The following is an 18146-nucleotide window of genomic DNA, read 5'->3' on the forward strand; positions in this document are numbered from 1 at the left end:
ACATGAAGGTTGCTTATAACATGAGAATAATTTTAGGGTTTTTATTATGTACTGAGCTGTGTTCCCTCAAAATTCATATGTACCAGTACCTCAAAACAAAACTGTATTTGGAGATACATCCAAAGGAGGCCATTAGCATGGGCCATAATCTAATTTGACTGGTATCCTTCTGAGAAGAGGAGATGGGGCATACAGAAGTGGACACCACTGGTGTGCACACAGAGGAAAGAGCAGGTACGGACTCAGCAAGGCGGTGGTGGCTATCTCCAAGCCAAGGAGACAGTCCTCTGAGGAATTCAACCCTGTTTGTACCTTGATCTTAGACTTTTTGGAACTGTAAGAAAGTAAGTTTCTTTTGTTTAAGCCACGGGGTGTGATGTTTTGTTATGGCAGCTCTAAAAAACTAATACAGATTTGAAATGTCAATGAATGTCAGTGTTTAAGCTTTGACACAATTTTCAAAGGTAAAGTGTAAAGGCCTTTTGTTTATTTTCAGAGTTTGACAATGTCGGGAGGGGTAAGTCAGCTGGATGGCATGCTGATGTGTGACAGAGAGAAAGTAGAACTCTTCAATTTCTATTCTTTTTTTTCCTCTTGAGTTGAATGATCTTCAAACTGAAAAGGGCTGAAGAACTATTGGTCACTTGTAATAAACGTCAACAGTTAGTGACAGAATTATAGAACAAGTCCTAGCTAAAGTCCTGTTCTAAATGAGGGCCGGGTATGTTCCCCTTGCCCAAATTCATAAATGTCCTAACCTGCCAGTACCTCAGAATGTGACTGTATTTTGAGACAGAGTCAAAGAGACAAGGTTAAATGTGGTCATCATGGCTGATCTAAATCCCATATGATTAATGACCTTGTAAGAAGAATTTAGGACATACTAAAACGCAGAGTGAGGATGCAGAGAAGAGGGGCATCTGTAAGCCAAGGGATCACTGCAGAAGAAAGCAACCCCGCTGACTTTGATCTCTTGTAGCTTCTGAAACTGTGAGGAAATACATTTCTGGTGTTTAGTCCACCTCGTCTATGGTATTTTGTCACGGCAGCCACAGGAGAGTAACAGAGGGCTCATCTTTTGGCTCACACTTAACGACTGCTTTTGGTGATATTTACGGGGCATAAATCACAGCCTAAACACAAGATGACAGCTATGTGGCTCAACAGCACTACACACAAAGTAGAGCTGGGAGATTTGGAGCGAGAGTGACCAAACTGAGTCCACAGCAGGAAGGATTTCATAGTTACTAAAAAAGTCATTCAGACTGCAGACTGAGGCGGGCTACAGACTATTCCACACTGCATGGTCACAGAACTCTTGCAGTATTGTAAAAACACAGACAAACTAGATACACATCTACAGCAGAAGAGCCAAGGGCGTGCATGGAAAGAACTAGAAACCATGCCGTTTACACAACTGTTGAAGGAGGAGCCTGTTTTTCCTTATGAACAGAAGACTCTGGAGGCACAAGCAGCAAGAAAACTGCAGTAAAACTGTGGAGCTCTGCAGCTGGGAGCAGACTTGTTCCGCTTGGTGACTGGGGATATAACAAGGATATGTTGAGTGGGAGTTAAAGGCAATGATGTGAGCTTTAAATGGGTTAAGAACTTTCCAGTCACCAGAAGAGCCCAAAGATAAGAGTGCACTGTCTAAAGAGCTAGTGAATATCTCACAGATGGAGGCATGGAAGCCTAGAATGAGGATTTATTGTAGGATTCTGGCAGAGAGGTGGTGTTCTCCTTTCCCAGTTTTGTATGATTCTAAGTAGGGATGTTTCTGTGTTTCCTGTTCAGGGGATCTGGAACATACCCCAAAGCAGGAAACAGCACTGAATGCAGAGCAGAGGAAATGGCTGAGGAGCAAAGCCATCAGGATTTCTGAGTAGTGATGGAACCGGAGACCTTGTAGGAAACATCCATCATTCTGATACAATCAGCAGTTAATCATCTTTCTTCAGGAACATCTTGACCAGCAGATGTTTCAGCATGGCAAATTTCAACAGTGGAAAGAGAAATTGCTAAATCTAAGAATTTACATTTTTACAGATTATGACCTCATCTTTATACAGAATGGACATAAAGTTCATGTGCAATTTAAAATAGTTTCTCATAATAAACCGGCACAAACTTCATTTCCACCCTGTATTTTTGAATTTCATGTTCAATAAAAGTCTTACTCTTTAAAAAAACTGTTTCCTCCTTCCCAGGACTGGCTTCATGGGCAGATCGCTATGCAGTCTCACAGACCTTGTAATGGGAAGAACCCCATGCTTGGTTTAATATTCTACCATGGCCATCTAAAAAATTTGGTTTTTTGAGACATTCTCATTCTCTTACCCTGTGTAGAGTGCCGTGGCATGATTACAGCTCACAGCAACCTTGAACTCTTGGGCCTAAGTGATCCTTTTGCCTCAGTTTTTCTATTTTTCATAAAGACAGGGTCATGTTCTTGTTTAGGCTGCTCTCGAGCTCCTGAGCTGAGGTGAACCTCCTATGTAGGCCTCCTAGAGTGCTAGGATTACAGGTGTGAGCCACTGCACCCAGCCCATCTTAAAATTCTTCAACTTGGAACAAAGGGTCCCATATTTTCATTTTAAACTGTATTGTGCAAAATTTGTAGCTGGTCCTGCTGCCTCCCCATCTTTGAGTCACCCTCCTGTTTGCATCTGATGCTTTCTTTTTGCTTTCTTTGTTTATGCAAACCTGGGACAAAGAGGGAATTGTTGTGGTGGATAGACATGTTAGGGAAGCAGTGTAGAGCTGGAAGGCTGCCAACAGGATTTTTCTTTCCCCCCCTTAGGCTATTCCCTGAGGTCCCAACTTCCTGCCACTTATTTGCTGTCAGACAAGGGGAAAAGTTCATTAGTTTCAGTTTCCTGACTTGTAAGTGGGAATACAGATAGTAAAGGCCTCTTTGGCTTTTGTAGGAAGTAAAAGACATAAGGCATGTCAACAACTATTGCAAGCTAACAGATACTAGTCATTGTTTGCTGAAGACCTTCAAAGGAAAAAGTAATGCAAAAGTCAGGACTGAGTGCCTAGAGCAGAGAAAGACAGATGACAACATTTAGGGGATCCGGCAGAGAAAAGCTGACTTCTCAGGAAGGAAGTCGGGATGCCCCTGGCTGAGTCATCCTTCCTCAGCCTGGGCACTGCACTAGCAGAGGCTGCCCTGCCGCCCTCCCTCTAGCCCCGGGTGGGCTACGGCTAGTGACTAATGCTACTTCAGGTCAAAAGCAGGGTATATACGCCCAGGCAGTTCTAGACCACTCTAGGCTATCTAGATACTAGGCGTTGGACTGTTTGTGTTAAATATAGGAGCGCGTGCCTTGGCAGACGGTTCATGTCTAATTCAGGACAGACAAAATGAAGGACAAGGACAGAGTCTGAGGCCAGAAGTTCTTAGTTATGGGGGTCGAATTAGAAGAATCTGTCAAAATCTCTTCCCTCCTAACTTTTACTTCATCTCCACCTCAGATGGACGTTACACCCCAATCTGACTCCCCCCCATCCCTCTGACCACCCTTTCTCTAAAAAGTGAAAACAAAACATGTAACCGCCTTTCTCCACCCCCTCCCCAAAGCCGTCCTCCTTTCAAAAAGAAGTAAATGGGTCGCCAGGTCTCACTCCTTCCTCCTTTGGTCTGTCCTAAACATAGAAACTGCAGGTTGCTCCTGGCTGCTTCTGATGGAAAAAACCGAGGGTTCTGCCCTCTCAATAAGCAGAGACATCCTTTTTCCCTTAAGCTTTGCTCCTTCCTATTCTCTTCCAGAAACGTCTGCTTCACCTCTTCAAACCCAGACAAAACCTGAAATGCGGATAAAAACGCACCCAGCAGTAGCCCTTTATATGACATCCCCAGAGGCCTGCGGGGTCGGATGATTCAAGCTCACAGGGACCAGCAGCGAACGCTCTCGACTTTTCTAGAGCCCAAACGTCCTACGACTCACCTTCCCTGATCTCGCACCAGACCTGTCCCAGCCCCAGACTATCCCTTCTACTGTTCCCGAAGCCCAGGTGGGCTGTCGGCCGGCGGCGGCGGGGGCGCCGCGGGGCGCAGGCAGGCCCGGCGCGCAGCACCTGTAGGCGCGAGGCCACCCGGCCCCTCCCGGCGCGCGCGGGCGCAGCTCTCCCTCGGCTCCGCTAGGGGTCCCTCTCGGGTGCCGAGCAGGGTGGGCTGATCAGCTGACTCGCCGGGCTCCGAGCCCAGCCGCCGCGCTCCAGCTCCGTCAGTTTCTTCGGCGGCGGTAGGCGAGAGCACCCGGAACAGAGCGAACGCGGAGACCCCAGGAGACTACAGCGGCGGCGCGGGCAGAGCAAGGGCGCGGCGGATCCCACTCGCACAGCAGCGCACTCGGTGCCCCGGGCAGGGTCGCGATGCTGCCTGGTTTGGCACTGGTCCTCCTGGCCGCCTGGACAGCTCCGGCGCTGGAGGTGGGTGCCGCGCCTTGGAAGGCTGGGGGAGGCGGGGAAGGTGGAAACCCGATCCCCACTATGTCTTTAATCTAGAGAAGTCGGGGGCTGTTAAGTGACCCTTCGCCGCCTCTCCACCCCCGCTTGCGGGTGCCCTGCGCATCCCCAACTCTGGCCCAGCCCTGCCCCGGCCCGCAAAGAGAGAGCGGGCGAGGCACTGGGGTCCCCGGGTCCGCGCCAGCCTGAGGAGAGAAGGGGAGGGGGCGGCCCAGAGCTCCAATCCTGACTCAGTCCCTGCCTTGGAAGCGGGGTCCAGAGAGGCAAGAGACATCAGATTGGGGAAATGGGGAGGGAGCACGTGGGGGGAAAACCAAAAATGCAACGTCCCTACATCCAGTCTTCGGCTCTTAAATCGCCCTTTCCTTTCTCTCCGGCTCTGGGGAGGAGGAGTCGGGACAGCTAGGGAAGCTGGAGACCCTTCGCCTTTCTCTTCCTTCTTCGCCGGGTTTCACCTTTCCTTCTCACCCCCATCCCCCTTCCTTACCCGACACCTCCTCCCCCTTCCCCTCCGCGGCTGCTGGCCGCTGTCGCCCGGGTGCGACCCTAACCCGCGCACCTCCTTCCGCAGGCAAACTTTGTGCAATTCCGCCTCTCCCTTTTGTGTAAGTTGCAAGAGATGGGAGGGGTGGGAGACTCACAGCTACCTTATACCTTCCAAGCCCGGACGTCCCAGGCGTTTGCTGACACCTTCACTTTGCCCCAGAGATGCAGAAGGTCCCCGGGAACAAAAGCCACAACACCCCGCCCTCGCCAGCCCGGGGCGCGGTGGCTGAGCCGAGGTAGAGGCTGTGCGCCACAGGGGCTCCCGCCCGACTCCCTTCCCCGCGCTGCGCGTCTGTCCCGGAGGGGGCTAGGGCGCTGCTGGGGCCTGTAGTGGATCCTCAGGGCTCCTATACTTTCCATCCCTGGATCACCTCTGAGGCTTGTTAATTCTGAGCTGGGCTATAAAGTCCTTGGGGGAAAATAGGAGGAGAGTCGGGTGTGCTTCTGCAGCGGGCAGTGGCGGGTGGTGGGAAGGCACGGGCTCTCTCCTCCGGTGCAACCAAGGAGGCGTTTGGTTGATTAAGGCGCGGCCTCCTCTGCGGCTGCACTGGGGACTCTGGTTTAGTTACCCTGGGGGCGCAGGATGCAAGGGAGGGTCCGCAGGGTCTTCGGGGGTGGTGGTACGGATAAAAAGGATTGAATTGAGTGAAGATTAAGACGGAGAAGATGGCGCCTCTGCAGTGCAGCAAAGAAAAGCTCTGTGGAGGCTGCAGCCTGGTGAAATCCACCCACCACTAGGTGTATAACAAGTCTTTCCCATTCATCCAACTCGGGAACATCAGCTAACGCCTGTGTACAGTGCCTGTTTTTCTTTTGATCTAAAGATGCCTAGAAGTTGTTTGCGTGACACTTGGGGTAGAGGAGGTTGCATTTTTCACCGTTTGGGTTCCCGTTTGGTATCTAACCATATGCAACCTTCCTTCCCCATTTTTCCTCCTCCTTTACCCCCTACCTTATAGTAATTTTCCAAAAAAAAGCAATTTCTGTAACTCTGCTGAGGCTGTACAGGCTATCACACCATTACAGTCTTTGAGTTCCTAATCTGCAAGATCATTGAACTTTTCCCCTTCTGATTTTTACCCACAAGGGGCTCAGGAGTCACCTTAGGGCTAGTTAAGACAGGTTGTTTTGAGAATCGAAGAATTTGATTTTCCTTGTTTTTTTAAAAAAATGCTTAATTAAGGGAATTATGATTTCTCCAATAATTATTTCAGTTTTCTCGAATGGTCTGCCTACAAATTAAAAAATACTTACCATAACCTTTGTTTTTGAAGCTTTTGCCAAAACTTAAACATTTTAAGTTTCTTGAGCAATTTTTTTTTTATGTATAAAAAGAGGCAACATGCAGGCAGATAGAATTTGGACTTATTTTTGGTATGTTTAATTGCATGTCTTTGCTCTTTCTGCCATCTTTTTGGATATTTTCACTAGCTATTGTCACCTCCTTTGAAGGGTGGAAGTGAGAACCACATTAGTTCATTTTGGAAAGTGTTGGTAGAAGGGTAGGTAATTTCACTCTAATGAGATCTGAGGGCGATTTATCCAGGTCTGTGTCCATTGAAAACATGTAATTACCTGGTGACTGTCTTTTATAGAGCTTAGAAAATAGGTCTGCTGCAGGTGGCTCTGAAAAAGAAACAGAAAAAGGGCAGCGATCATGGGGCCTTTGATTGTAAGAAGCATTATTAGTGGGTGGGTTGATGATTTTGCCTGGTATATTGGTAGAAGTATGTGTTTAGCAAGTATGACGTTTATTCATTCATTTAAACTTGCTTCTTAAGTGTAATTTTCCTGTATTGAGAGCTTAACGTAATGACAATGATCTTGCTTTGGTGGTGGTGCTAATTCACAGATTATAGAAACCGACCAGCACTGTTTAACACACAGGGTGGTGAAGCTCAGATTTGGTGGTGATCTGTAAGGAGTCTCTGTTTCTTGCTAATCAGTAGGAAACTATGATAACAGGCAGGCTTCAAAAGCTTCTTTCTTGTCACCCTAACCAGCAGAGGCCCCTGAACAGCACTTTCAAGGCTATTAGTACTGCAGAGAAGTTACTAGCTGAAATAATACTTCCTGGTTCTGATTGAGAAAAGGAAAAAGAACATGCAAGGTTGAAATAGGAATGATAACTTCAAAAAATTCAATAATGTCATCAATTGACCTGTATATTAGTTGGGAGGAAAAGGGAAAGGTTTTGTGTGTGGTTAAGGTTTTTCTTTGTTGCGAGAGGATCTATTTTATGTTACTGTTTATGATATACTAGATCCTTTAATATAATTACTTGTATGAATGTTGTCAATTATTCTAGAAATCAGCATAGCTATTATTTGCCTTTCATGTGTCCACTAAACTATCACTGATGAAGTAGATTACATTCATCAGAAATGTATATTCTGTTCCTGCAGATTGTATTACCTTAAGATTGTATTACCAAGCCTTTTTCATCAATACATTTCTTTTAAATTCTCTACCTTATATCGTTACAAATGTAAAGGTAAACCTATACAAATATACTTCAAATGTAAAGCTTCCAGAATGCGAGGTTTAGCCTAATTTTATATGTCAGTACTTCTCCCACACCCATCCCTTGGTCTCTCAGGAAGTTTAAAGGGTAGCTAAAACCTGCACATGATTACAAAAAGAATGTAGAATGTGCTAAGTATGAAAGGAGCATGCAGATGAGATGTATGCTGAGTAAATATGTTACAGAGTAAATTTCCTATGTTTAAAAAGTAAAGGAACAATGGGATGACATAATCTTGGAGCATTTCCTAGTAGTAAATTTCCAGCCAGGTTTGTATCTTAGGTCTGGGGATGGGAGGCTGAAGTCTTTGCACGTACAGTATTTGCTTATATGCCCCCTCCACCGCCCCCCCACCCCCACCCTGGCATTCACATATGCATGAGTGCACACACGCGCACACACTCACACACTCACACACGCTCTCACACGCTCTCAGGGGCCTCAGTGTGGTGGGCTGGACTTTGTCTTCATCTTTCTATTCCTCGTGCCTTGTTTAAAGCCAGGCGCAGGTGAGGTTCTTAAATAGTGAAAGAGTAAGCAAGTGTGGGATTTGATTAATCTCTCTAGCTATTCTTTTGGGAAATTTTTATCGATTCTGTTTTTGGGCCAAGCCCTGCCCCTTACCTCTGAAGTGGTTGTGGTGAACAAAACAGTCCTTTCCTTCATGAAGCTTCTAGTCTTCTGGGGGAAGACAGATAATAAACAAATCATCCTAAATACAGACTCATGGACTGTGGCAGATGCTTGTGCAGGGTCCTCTCTGGGCAAGAGGAGAGAATTAGAAATAAGGAGTTAACGGCTGAACAAGGGCGGAAAGCAGGATCTGAGAGCTCTGATGCAACATCTTTAGTTGCATCACATGATGAAAAAAGTGATTTGCTGGGCTGCAATGAGAAGGGTGGGACAAATCAAGATTTTTTTTGTTTGTTTTTGGCTGGTGGTTTCCTACCTTGACTATACTTGATATGAAATCTTTTCACTGTTTTTGTTTTAAGGTTTAAAGACCTCAGTTAAACAAAAAAGAAAGAAAAAAATCCACAAAGACCTCAATTGGCTTTATTTGATTCTAGATTTGGCCAACATCTTATTCTATAAAATAGAATGTGTTTTCCAATGAGTCAAGCAGAGGAGTTTGGTTTTATAGACAGGAAAAGGGCTGAAGAAAGCAGAAATAAAACAAATCTTTTCCTTTTTATAGTGGGATCCCAGCTACAAATATATGGAGTGGGGGTTGATGCTAAATGCCATCTTCTGCATATCCTTGAGAATGCTGTCACCCTGTGAGTCTCACAGCCAGTGTACAGATACACCCTTCTGAGTGGGTGGGAGAAGACAGAAGGTGGCAGGCGGGGGAATGTAAGGGGAAGGGATGAGCTCCCCCCTGAGTGAGTAGCATGTTTAAGCAATAAAATGTATATTTCTTACTTTTTTTTGGTTATAAAAAGAATAGCAGACAGTACCTTCACCCCCAGACTCATTTTGCAAATGAAAACAGTGAAGAGGACCATGTTACATAACTGTTTCATTAGTTTAATATAAATAACTTAAGAAATAACTGTTTCTGTAAGGACACTAGTATTTTTCTAGCAAAAAAAGGTTTAGCCAATTTTCGTCTGCAGAAAAGTCTCGGTTCATAGATATGCTTTTCTGGTACGTCCTTAGAAGTAGAGATCCACCCCAGACTGCTTTAGAATGATTGTTATAGGAATAAAGTCATTTTTTAAGAGACAAAATGTCTGGACATGTTTATCAGTTACCAATCTTATGAAAAAGTGATGCTTACTAGATTAGCTAGTTCAAACAAGCTTCAATACATGTGGAGACTCAGGTTCACATGTATTATATCTTAGCTGCCGTAGAGAGCTAAGAGGCCATTTTATTTACATTTATTTTGTGTGGCTACATTCTGAAGAACGTGCAGTACAGATTTAGCTTGAACGTTTCTAGGGTTATAATATTTTATGAAGGAAGATATTTGAAAAAGGGAAGATGAAAGATTTTTAGAAGCTCAGCTGTATGAGAACGAGGATTGTCCTCACATTTATAACATTGATTTCAGTGCCAGGCATGATGTTAGGCCAGTAACACTGAGTCATGCTCAGATGTGTCAAGACACAGCAGTGCACACTAATCAAGAGGCAGGCCAGTGCGAGAATGCAGGGACATACATTCTGACTCTGTCCCTTTTGAGCTATTGACCATGGGCAAGCTTCTGTGCCTTTTTTTTTCCTTTGTAAAATGGAATATGGTTTTTTCTAGTTAGTAAGGATTGAATTACTGTATGTAAAATGCTTGAAACAGTATCCAGTGTAGCATGTGTGTGATCTGATGGCACAGCATAAGCACTGTGTGAGTGTTTGTTACTACTACTACTAGGTATGAAGATGGTGAAGTTGGGAAATGGACACATTTAAATCTCACTCCTGGTTGAAAGTTGAAGAAAAAATCTATCTGATGTTTCACTTACTGACAAATTAGTTCACTTATTGGTCAATTAAGACTATTCCAAGAGGCCGGACACAGTGGCTCGTGCCTGTAATCTCAGCACTTGGGAGGCTGAGGTCTTGCATGAGCTCAGCAGTTCAAGACCAGCCTGAGCAAGAGTGAGACCTGTCTCTAAAAAAGTTGCCGGGCGTTGTGGCAGGCACCTGTAGTTCTAGCAAGAGAATCATTTGAGCCCAAGAGTCTGAGGTTGCTATGAGCTATGACTCCCTGGCACTCGTATCAGAAATAACAAAGTGAGACTCTGTCTCAAAAAAAAAAAAAGAAAAAAAAAAAAAAAGACTACTGCAGGAAATCGGTAGTTCTCTATGAGAATGAGTGATTTTGTTTTAAATTTAAAAAGCACATGTGTCAGATAAAATTTTCAGAATACGTTGTAAAATTTTATTTATTAAATATATGTATTTCATATTTCAGTTGGCTTTTTGAAAACTATTAAAATGATTCATACTTACTGAAAAATTTAAAACGTCATGAAAATGTGCAAAAGCATAAACAGTTTTTACACAGTGGGAAAGACCTGTTTTTAATGTTGTGCCTGTTGGCACCTTGCTACATACGTCTTATACTGAGCAAGTTTACCTACTGGCTTGATTAGCTCAACTATGACTTGGCCATGCGCTGTATGCAGGGAGCTGTGAACAATCTTGGTTTAGTTTTTAGCAAGACCTTTTCTAGAAAAAAGAATAAACTGGCTTTGCCAATCTGGGTGGAAATGGAAGATTTCAAATGCCAGCAAAAGAATTTTGGTCCTAGAATGGAAGCTTCAAGTAACGCTCACCCAAGGATAAGCAAACCCCAAAACAGACTGCTTGAGAAGGCAGCATTTCTCTAAGAAGTAAGTTTCAAAACAAAATGGATTATTTAAGCAGCTGTATGACAGCTATCAAGACTTTATAGGGATCTAGCACTTAATTAAGCCATACTTTAAAAAAAAATTTAGCATATTTTGCTCATAAAATGTTTTCGATCTCAATTGCAAAATTAAGCTAAGGCTATCTGAACGCTTTAAGTACATGAAACTGGGGCTACTGTGCTTAAATTATGATTAACACATTGAAGAATCAAGAAGCAAAGTCCCAAGGAATCTATATGGATTTTTTTTTTTTTTTTTGAGACAGAGTCTCACTATGTTACCCTGGTAGAGTGCGATGGCATCACAGCTCATAGCAACTTCAAACTCTTGGGCTTAAGCAATTCTCTTGCCTCAGCCTCCCACGTAGCTGGGACTACAGGTCCCACCACAACGCCCGGCTATTTTGTTGTGCTGTTGTCGTTGTTGTTTGGCAGGCCCAGGCCAGGTTTGAACCCACCAGTCCCAGTGCATGTGGCTGATGTCCTAACCACTGGGCTTTGTTCGCCAAGCCAAAATAAGAAGGGGACTGGAGACTGAGGCAAGAAGACTCCTTAAGCCCAAGAGTTTGAGGTTGCTGTGAGCTATGATGCCACAGCACTCTTACCAAAGATGGCAAGGTGACATTCTGTCTCAAAAAAAAAAAAAAGTCCTATTTGATAGCATCTTGGTGCTCCTAATTGCTTGTTAAAGTTTACTTAAAACAAAGTTTGTCATTTCAGTTTATATTAGTTTGGGAAATCTGAATGAAGAGTTCCTAAGAAACTTCCATAGAAACATGAAAATATGCACACTCATGATTCTAAGAATAATTTATTCACAGATACGTATTAATCACAAATTTAAAATTAAAGTCAAATTTCTATAGAAAAGTTATTAGCTCATTTTCATGCACAAGGACACTAGATTCTTATTTGTGCATCCAGAAAAAGAAAATTCACTCTTTTATTTCACAAATATTTTTGAGGTTCTTCCTCCTGAGGGGTAGACAGAATAAATATGAGATAGTAAGTAGACTTGGAAAGAGTTAAGTTGGTAAAAGGGGCTAGGGGAACACGATTTGAAAGGGAGTATATTATGAGTGTGATTGTTTTTTTAGTATTATCGAAGAAGTTTCACGGTAATCGCTCTGATTAGAGTTCATTACTCAAAGGTAAACTTAGATATCTGGGGGGAGAGAATTTATATTTACTGGGATGTAAAAGAATAATTGGAGACAGAAGATCTACTGTGAGTGGTTAAATATTAAAAATACGTGGTGGGGAGAGAAGTTAGTATGATTGGAATTCAGTAACTTAATAATGTTCAGTCATTTACAACTCTATGTTAAAAATTCAGTTGGCCCAGCAAAAATGCCTCATTCTTAAAATGTCGCCATTGTTTTTTTTTTTTGTGGTTTTTGGCTGGGGTTGGGTTTGAACCCGCCACCTCCGGCATCTGTGCCTGGCGCCCTACCCCTTTGAGCCGCAGGTGCCACCTGTTTCGCCATTCTTAAAATGTTTCATCCCCTGATTGATTGGGATACTTTCAATTGAGGGTGCCTATAAATGATTTTGTGTGAATAAGATTGTGGAGGCTTAAAATAAAATATTAGATACTGGAATTAAATTGAGTGGCCATCAATATGAGAATTTCATTGTCATTGCTTTTTTCCTGTTTGCTGCACCCCCTTTTTGTTTTTCCATTTTCCAGCTAATAAGAAGCTAAAAATTGGACCTTTAAAAAATATTTTGAATTCTGTTACCTCTGTTCTCTTAAAGAATTATACTGTTCAAGTTCAAGGACTTGAAGCCAATGGCACTGTATACCATTATCTGACAGACATTGAAAATCTAATTGATGTTATTATTAGCTTTGTACCTTGCTAGTGTTTTCTCAGTCTTGTTTTTAATGTTTTGTGTCTAGTATTAAATATTCTTACACCACAGACTCCAGACAATTTAAAACCAATATAAACAAACCAAAATTTAAAATTATATAGTTGTTTTGTTGGGGGTTGGGGTTTTGTTACGTTCTTCATGAACTTATAGGATGTTTGATGTGGAGGCAGCTTACCTGTTGCTGCTCCTCGAAGAATTGTAAAGGGCTCTCCTTTTTAAGAGTACGTTTGTGATAAAAATTACAATTTTGGAATCACCGCCTGCTTGTTTAGTGAAATGCAAGAGCAGGGAATCCCTGAGGGAAGCTGGGAGATTTCCAGGTGATGATAGGGTGGCCTTGTGACTGGCCGCAACTGAGTAGAAGCCAAGGCTGTTGGGTAGAGAAGGCCTAAGACTGTGTAATTTACCAACAAGGCCATTACAGCTGTCCAGGAGGAGGATGATGACCATTGTGGTGGCAGAGAGGGTGTACTGAAGTAAACAAGGTAAGAGATAGACCTACCTTGTTTCCAGTTCTTTTCTTTGTCTTTATGATTTGAATATTTTGCTTCATTTTTGTGAGCTGGATTCAGAGTTTAAATTTGTGGGATTGTGAATTTTCTGGGTCATGTTATAAGGGCACAGATGGGAAGTGTTCAGTTCACTGGGAATGTTTCTTATACGCATGTGTTTTTATTATTTTAATAAATTGCCCAGAAAGAGATGAGAAAAAGAATATTAATGGAAGTCTTTTTACTGGAGAAAATGAAAAAAATCTGACATGTTGATTTCTTTGCTCGTTTGCTCATTCGTGTAAGAGGTTGAACACATGAAAGGGAAACCCAAGACTAAGCCTGTGCTACTTCTTTTAGTAGATAAGGAGAAGTTTTAATGCCGGATGTTTGGATTATGCATTCATCTGTTCTGTCCCTGCTCCAAATTTTCTCAGGGCATTTGTGATTGACATCTGTGATGTTGACACTGATTTGAAATTAAGATAGCTTTACTTCACTGTCTCACTATTTCTGTCTCTCATCTTGAATTTTTAAAATCCTTCATTTTATAGACCTAAACTGGAGGGCTTCTGCTGCAATATGACTGGAGCCCTAGACCCTGGGTGAGACTTTGAGTAAACTGAGAGGTCATTCAGTTAGTGCCTTGAGGAATTTCACAGCCTAATGTAATGGTGGTGGTGATGGGGTGGAGACACTGAAATAATTAGCTGCAGTGTTCGATCTTCATAAGAGAAGTCAGACAGCACTTGAACTGAATTTTTAGGATGAGTGAAGATGAGCTGGGACATGGAAGGGTTTTTTAGACAAAAGGACACTGAGGGTATAGAGATTCAAAAGAGGAAGCCATGGGTTTATTGGTAAGAGAGATGGTAGGAGATTACAGGTTTTAGATGCCCTTCATGAATTTGAACTTCATTTTTTTTAGCAGTGCAGTACTTTCAGATGTTCCTAAAATGGAGGTTGCCATTGATGACTATAGTTCAGTTAGGTTGAGGAGCTTTGGCAGAAATCCTTGTCAATGTCCCCCTTAATCTCATTGGCTAGATAGTGACACTTAGCTGTAAGGTAGGCTGGTAAATAAACTCCATTAGCTGGGAGCATTGCCACTAGACAGGATATTGGCTGACAATTGGCATTCCAAGATGTAGAGGAAATATAATACCATGAAGGTGTGCAGAGAACACACCAAACATTCTAAACCAGTGGTTCTCAACCTTCCTAATGCCGAGACCCTTTAATATAGTTCCACATGTTGTGGCAAGCCTTAACCATAAAATTATTTTCATTGCTACTTCATAACTGTAATTTTATGTTATGAATTGTAATGTAAATATCTGATATGCAGGAGACCCCCAAAAGGGTTGTGTCCCACAGGTTGAGAATCACTGTCCTAAACAAAAGCAAGGATTTTCCATGAGCTCCATTAGAGTAGGTCCCACTTTTCCTTATCTGCCAGCTATAGGAAGCACATCTTTGTTGGAGGGATAGAGGATGAGTTAGGGAGTATTTTTTCATGTTTATGGTAGGAGCCCTGAAGGGCTGAGCCTTCTCTGGCTGATGGAACCCAAGACTTGTATTCCTGGGAAATCTTTCCAGCCCTAATGATGGAAATCTTTTCCAGCTCTAACCCCACTGATAATTCCAGTGGCTGTGTGGATAGTAATGACAGTGTCAGTTTTCTCTCTCTGTTAGTAAGCTATCTTTCATTTGATCTAGAGACTTCCCCATAGCAATTTTGTTGTTGAGCTTGTTCTTTAAAAAGAATAGCAAACAAAACAAGCATTGAGGTTTTAGAAAAGAGCCTGATACTGAGAACCTCCTTTGAGCTAGAGTTGCCTGTCTTATTGAACCTCTTGTGTGTTGCTGCCCAGCTTTTCAGATCTGTGATCCTTACCTGTGCTATTGAAACAGAATGAGCACATGTATTGAAAAGAGGAAAATCAACCTGAATTTATTTACATCATTAAAAATAGGACTGCCATTTTAAAAGTTATTTTAATTACTTATCTTTTTTATACTTATTTCAGTTATTCTACAAGTGATCAAATGAAGAAGTTATGTGCCAGAAAGTATGTGGAAAAATAGAGATGTGGGAAGAACGTATAGTTCTGAGCAGGCTTGATGATAATCATCATTGTTAGGGAGTGTTTGGAGGTTTTGTAGTAAGAATTTTATCTGCACTTAAAAATTGACTTGAAATATATCCCAATAGTGTGACATATTATAAGGTTCTATTTTAAGGAAATTTCCAAAATATCAAGATTCGTCAAAAGTTACTCTTGGTTTTATCTTCTAACTGTTTTTTTAATCAAAAGGGTAATTTAGCCTTGATAGTTTGAAATCTAAGTGTCTCTTTTTAATTTTGAAATATTAAGAAAATGTTTTGCCTTACTTCTGCAGACTGCCTTTAGGAAAACACATGACAACTTGTGCATGTATCAAATAGTTGATTTATGAAAATCGGAAGGAGCAGCTGTATGTTTGCATGCATGCTTCTCTAATATTATGTCAGTCATTTTTTTTTTTTTTTGAGTCTCACTGTATCACCCTAGGTAGAGTGCCGTGGCGTTACAGCTCACCTCAACCTCAAACTCTTGGGCTTAATCGTTTCTCTTGCCTCAGCCTCCCAAATTGGGACTACAGGCGCCCACCACAATGCCAGGCTATTTTTTTCTTGCAGTTGTTGTTGTTGACCTGGCCCAGGCCAGATTTGAACCCACCAGGCTCGGTGTATGTGGCTGGTGCCATAACCACTGTGCTATGGGTGCCAAGCCTATGTCAGTCATATTTTTTTTTTTTTTTGTAGAGACAGAGTCTCACTTTATGGCCCTCGGTAGAGTGCCGTGGCCTCACACAGCTCACAGCAACCTCCAACTCCCAGGCTTAAGCGATTCTCTTGCCTCAGCCTCCCGAGTAGCTGGGACTACAGGTGCCCGCCACAACACCCGGCTATTTTTCGGTTGCAGTTTGGCCGGGGTCGGGTTTGAACCCGTCACCCTCGGTATATGGGGCCGGCGCCTTACCGACTGAGCCACATATTTTAAAGTTATATTTTTCCCCCCAAAATTAGAGTGAGTGGTAAATTATATTAGGTGGGTTTGCAAATTTGTTTTAATTATATTGGAATTTGAAACTTAAAAAAAACATTAATTCCTGCATATTTTTCTAATAGTCATGTAGTTTATATAATTTGAGTAACTTTATTTAAAAAAATTCTCCAAAAGAACATATATTTTATTTTCAATTTTGTTCCTGCATTCATATATCAGAAAATATTTGAACCATTATAACTGGCTATGCTTCAAGCCCAGTCTGCAATAGGTGGCTTTTGTTGGCTCAGGGCTGCAGAGTTAAGACATTGTTTCTTCTTTATGTAGTTTTAAATAATCAGTAGTTGATCTTGAAGCAGTTAGATGTATACCTTTAACATCATCGAAATGAAAAACTTGTTAGTCCAAGAGTATGTTCTGGGATGAATGCCTGAACATTGGAGTGAGTGCCTTGACTCACTCGAATTTTACTAATATTTTTTTGAATTTGTTCATAGTCTGCTGTATTTCTAAGTAAACATGCTCTCTAGGAGTTATCTCTGCTTCTCTGGTCATTTAAAACACATTAAATAAAGTGGTACAGATTGCAAAAATTAGTTGAATATTCCTGGTTAGATATTAATGAAATAAAAATAAAAATGCAGTCCATCCATACAAGTTCGTTTTAATTGTTCCTATTAAATTCAAATGTGAGTTAAAAAAATAGATTTCAGTTACCTTCATGAAGTAAATTAAATCATTACTTTAAATATATGTTCAATTCACAGGAAACTGAACACAGGCTACAGGTTCCCGTATAAAAGCGCATCCATTTAGGTTATCCTTAAGGCCAGCAGTTGATAACTAAGATTAAATCTTAGAGTAAATGAAATAATATTGATTATTTTTAGACCACTGGTATTTGCTATTGATTTATTGTTGATGTGAAAAATAAGAAAGCAAAAGCACGGTTTTAAATCAGCTATTTATATATACAGTATGGAAATGGTAAGTGCCAAGTCCCAAAAGTGAAGAGCCAGGAAATGGTGGTGTCCGGTTGGAATGGCAGGTGCTCTCCTGAGCTCTCCAGGAGAAGTATAAGGGACTATTAGAGCCAATTTAAAATTTTCAAGTAGCCACATAAAAAAGTAAAATAAGCAGATGCCAGTAATTCTAATATAAGTCAAAAATATTATTTCAACATATGATCCATATATAAACTATTCGTGAAATACAGTATTACATTTTTTTTTTCCTATTACATCTTCAACACCTTCACATAGAGCACATTTTAATTCAGATGGGCTGCATGCCCAGTGCTCAATAGTCTCACGTGGCTCGTGGCTACCGTCTTAGTGCAACTTTACAAGAATCAACTCACCTTACTGCTGTCCAGGAAGATAATCAGTGGAACCTGTAAGACCTTCATTCTAAGACCCTTCGTTTGGAGCATGTGGAACCCATAAGACCTTTGGTCTGAAACCCTTCATTTGAAGCATGTAGAACCCTTAAGACCCTCGTTCTGAGGCCCTTCATTTGGAGCCTGTAGAAACCATAAAACCTTTGGTATGAATCCCTTCATTTGAAGCATGTAGAACCCTTAAGACCCTCGTTCTGAAAGCCTTCATTTGAAGCATGTAGAACCCATAACACCTTCGGTCCGAAACCCTTCATTTGACAGATGACGGAAGTACCACCTGAAGATATTGAGTTGCTCAAAATTGCATGCATTGCAAAATCCCAGTCCTTATCTTCTGACTTCCAGTCTCTCTTTTTAGCATGTTGATTCTTCCTGTTTCTGTTCCCAGCTGCTGCATCTGCTTTAATGTGCCTTAATGTTAGGGTGAT

General features: G+C 42.0%; 1 protein-coding gene across 6 annotated transcripts in view; it reads left to right on the forward strand.

Moving 5' to 3' along the window:
- Positions 1-3916: 3916 nt before the first annotated feature.
- Positions 3917-18146, forward strand: part of APP (amyloid beta precursor protein) — a 295844-nt gene continuing 281614 nt past the window's right edge. For 5 of the 6 annotated variants that reach the window (XM_053565413.1, XM_053565414.1, XM_053565415.1 and 2 more), the window contains exon 1: positions 4185-4434. In XM_053565413.1, the coding sequence (XP_053421388.1) occupies positions 4378-4434 (57 nt within the window). In that variant the 5' untranslated portion in view covers positions 4185-4377. Of the gene's footprint in view, positions 4435-18146 lie in introns of all 6 variants that reach the window. The other variant, XM_053565412.1, reaches the window with a different exon arrangement.

Source organism: Nycticebus coucang, chromosome 16, assembly GCF_027406575.1.
Source record: "Nycticebus coucang isolate mNycCou1 chromosome 16, mNycCou1.pri, whole genome shotgun sequence".
Lineage (NCBI taxonomy): Eukaryota > Metazoa > Chordata > Mammalia > Primates > Lorisidae > Nycticebus > Nycticebus coucang.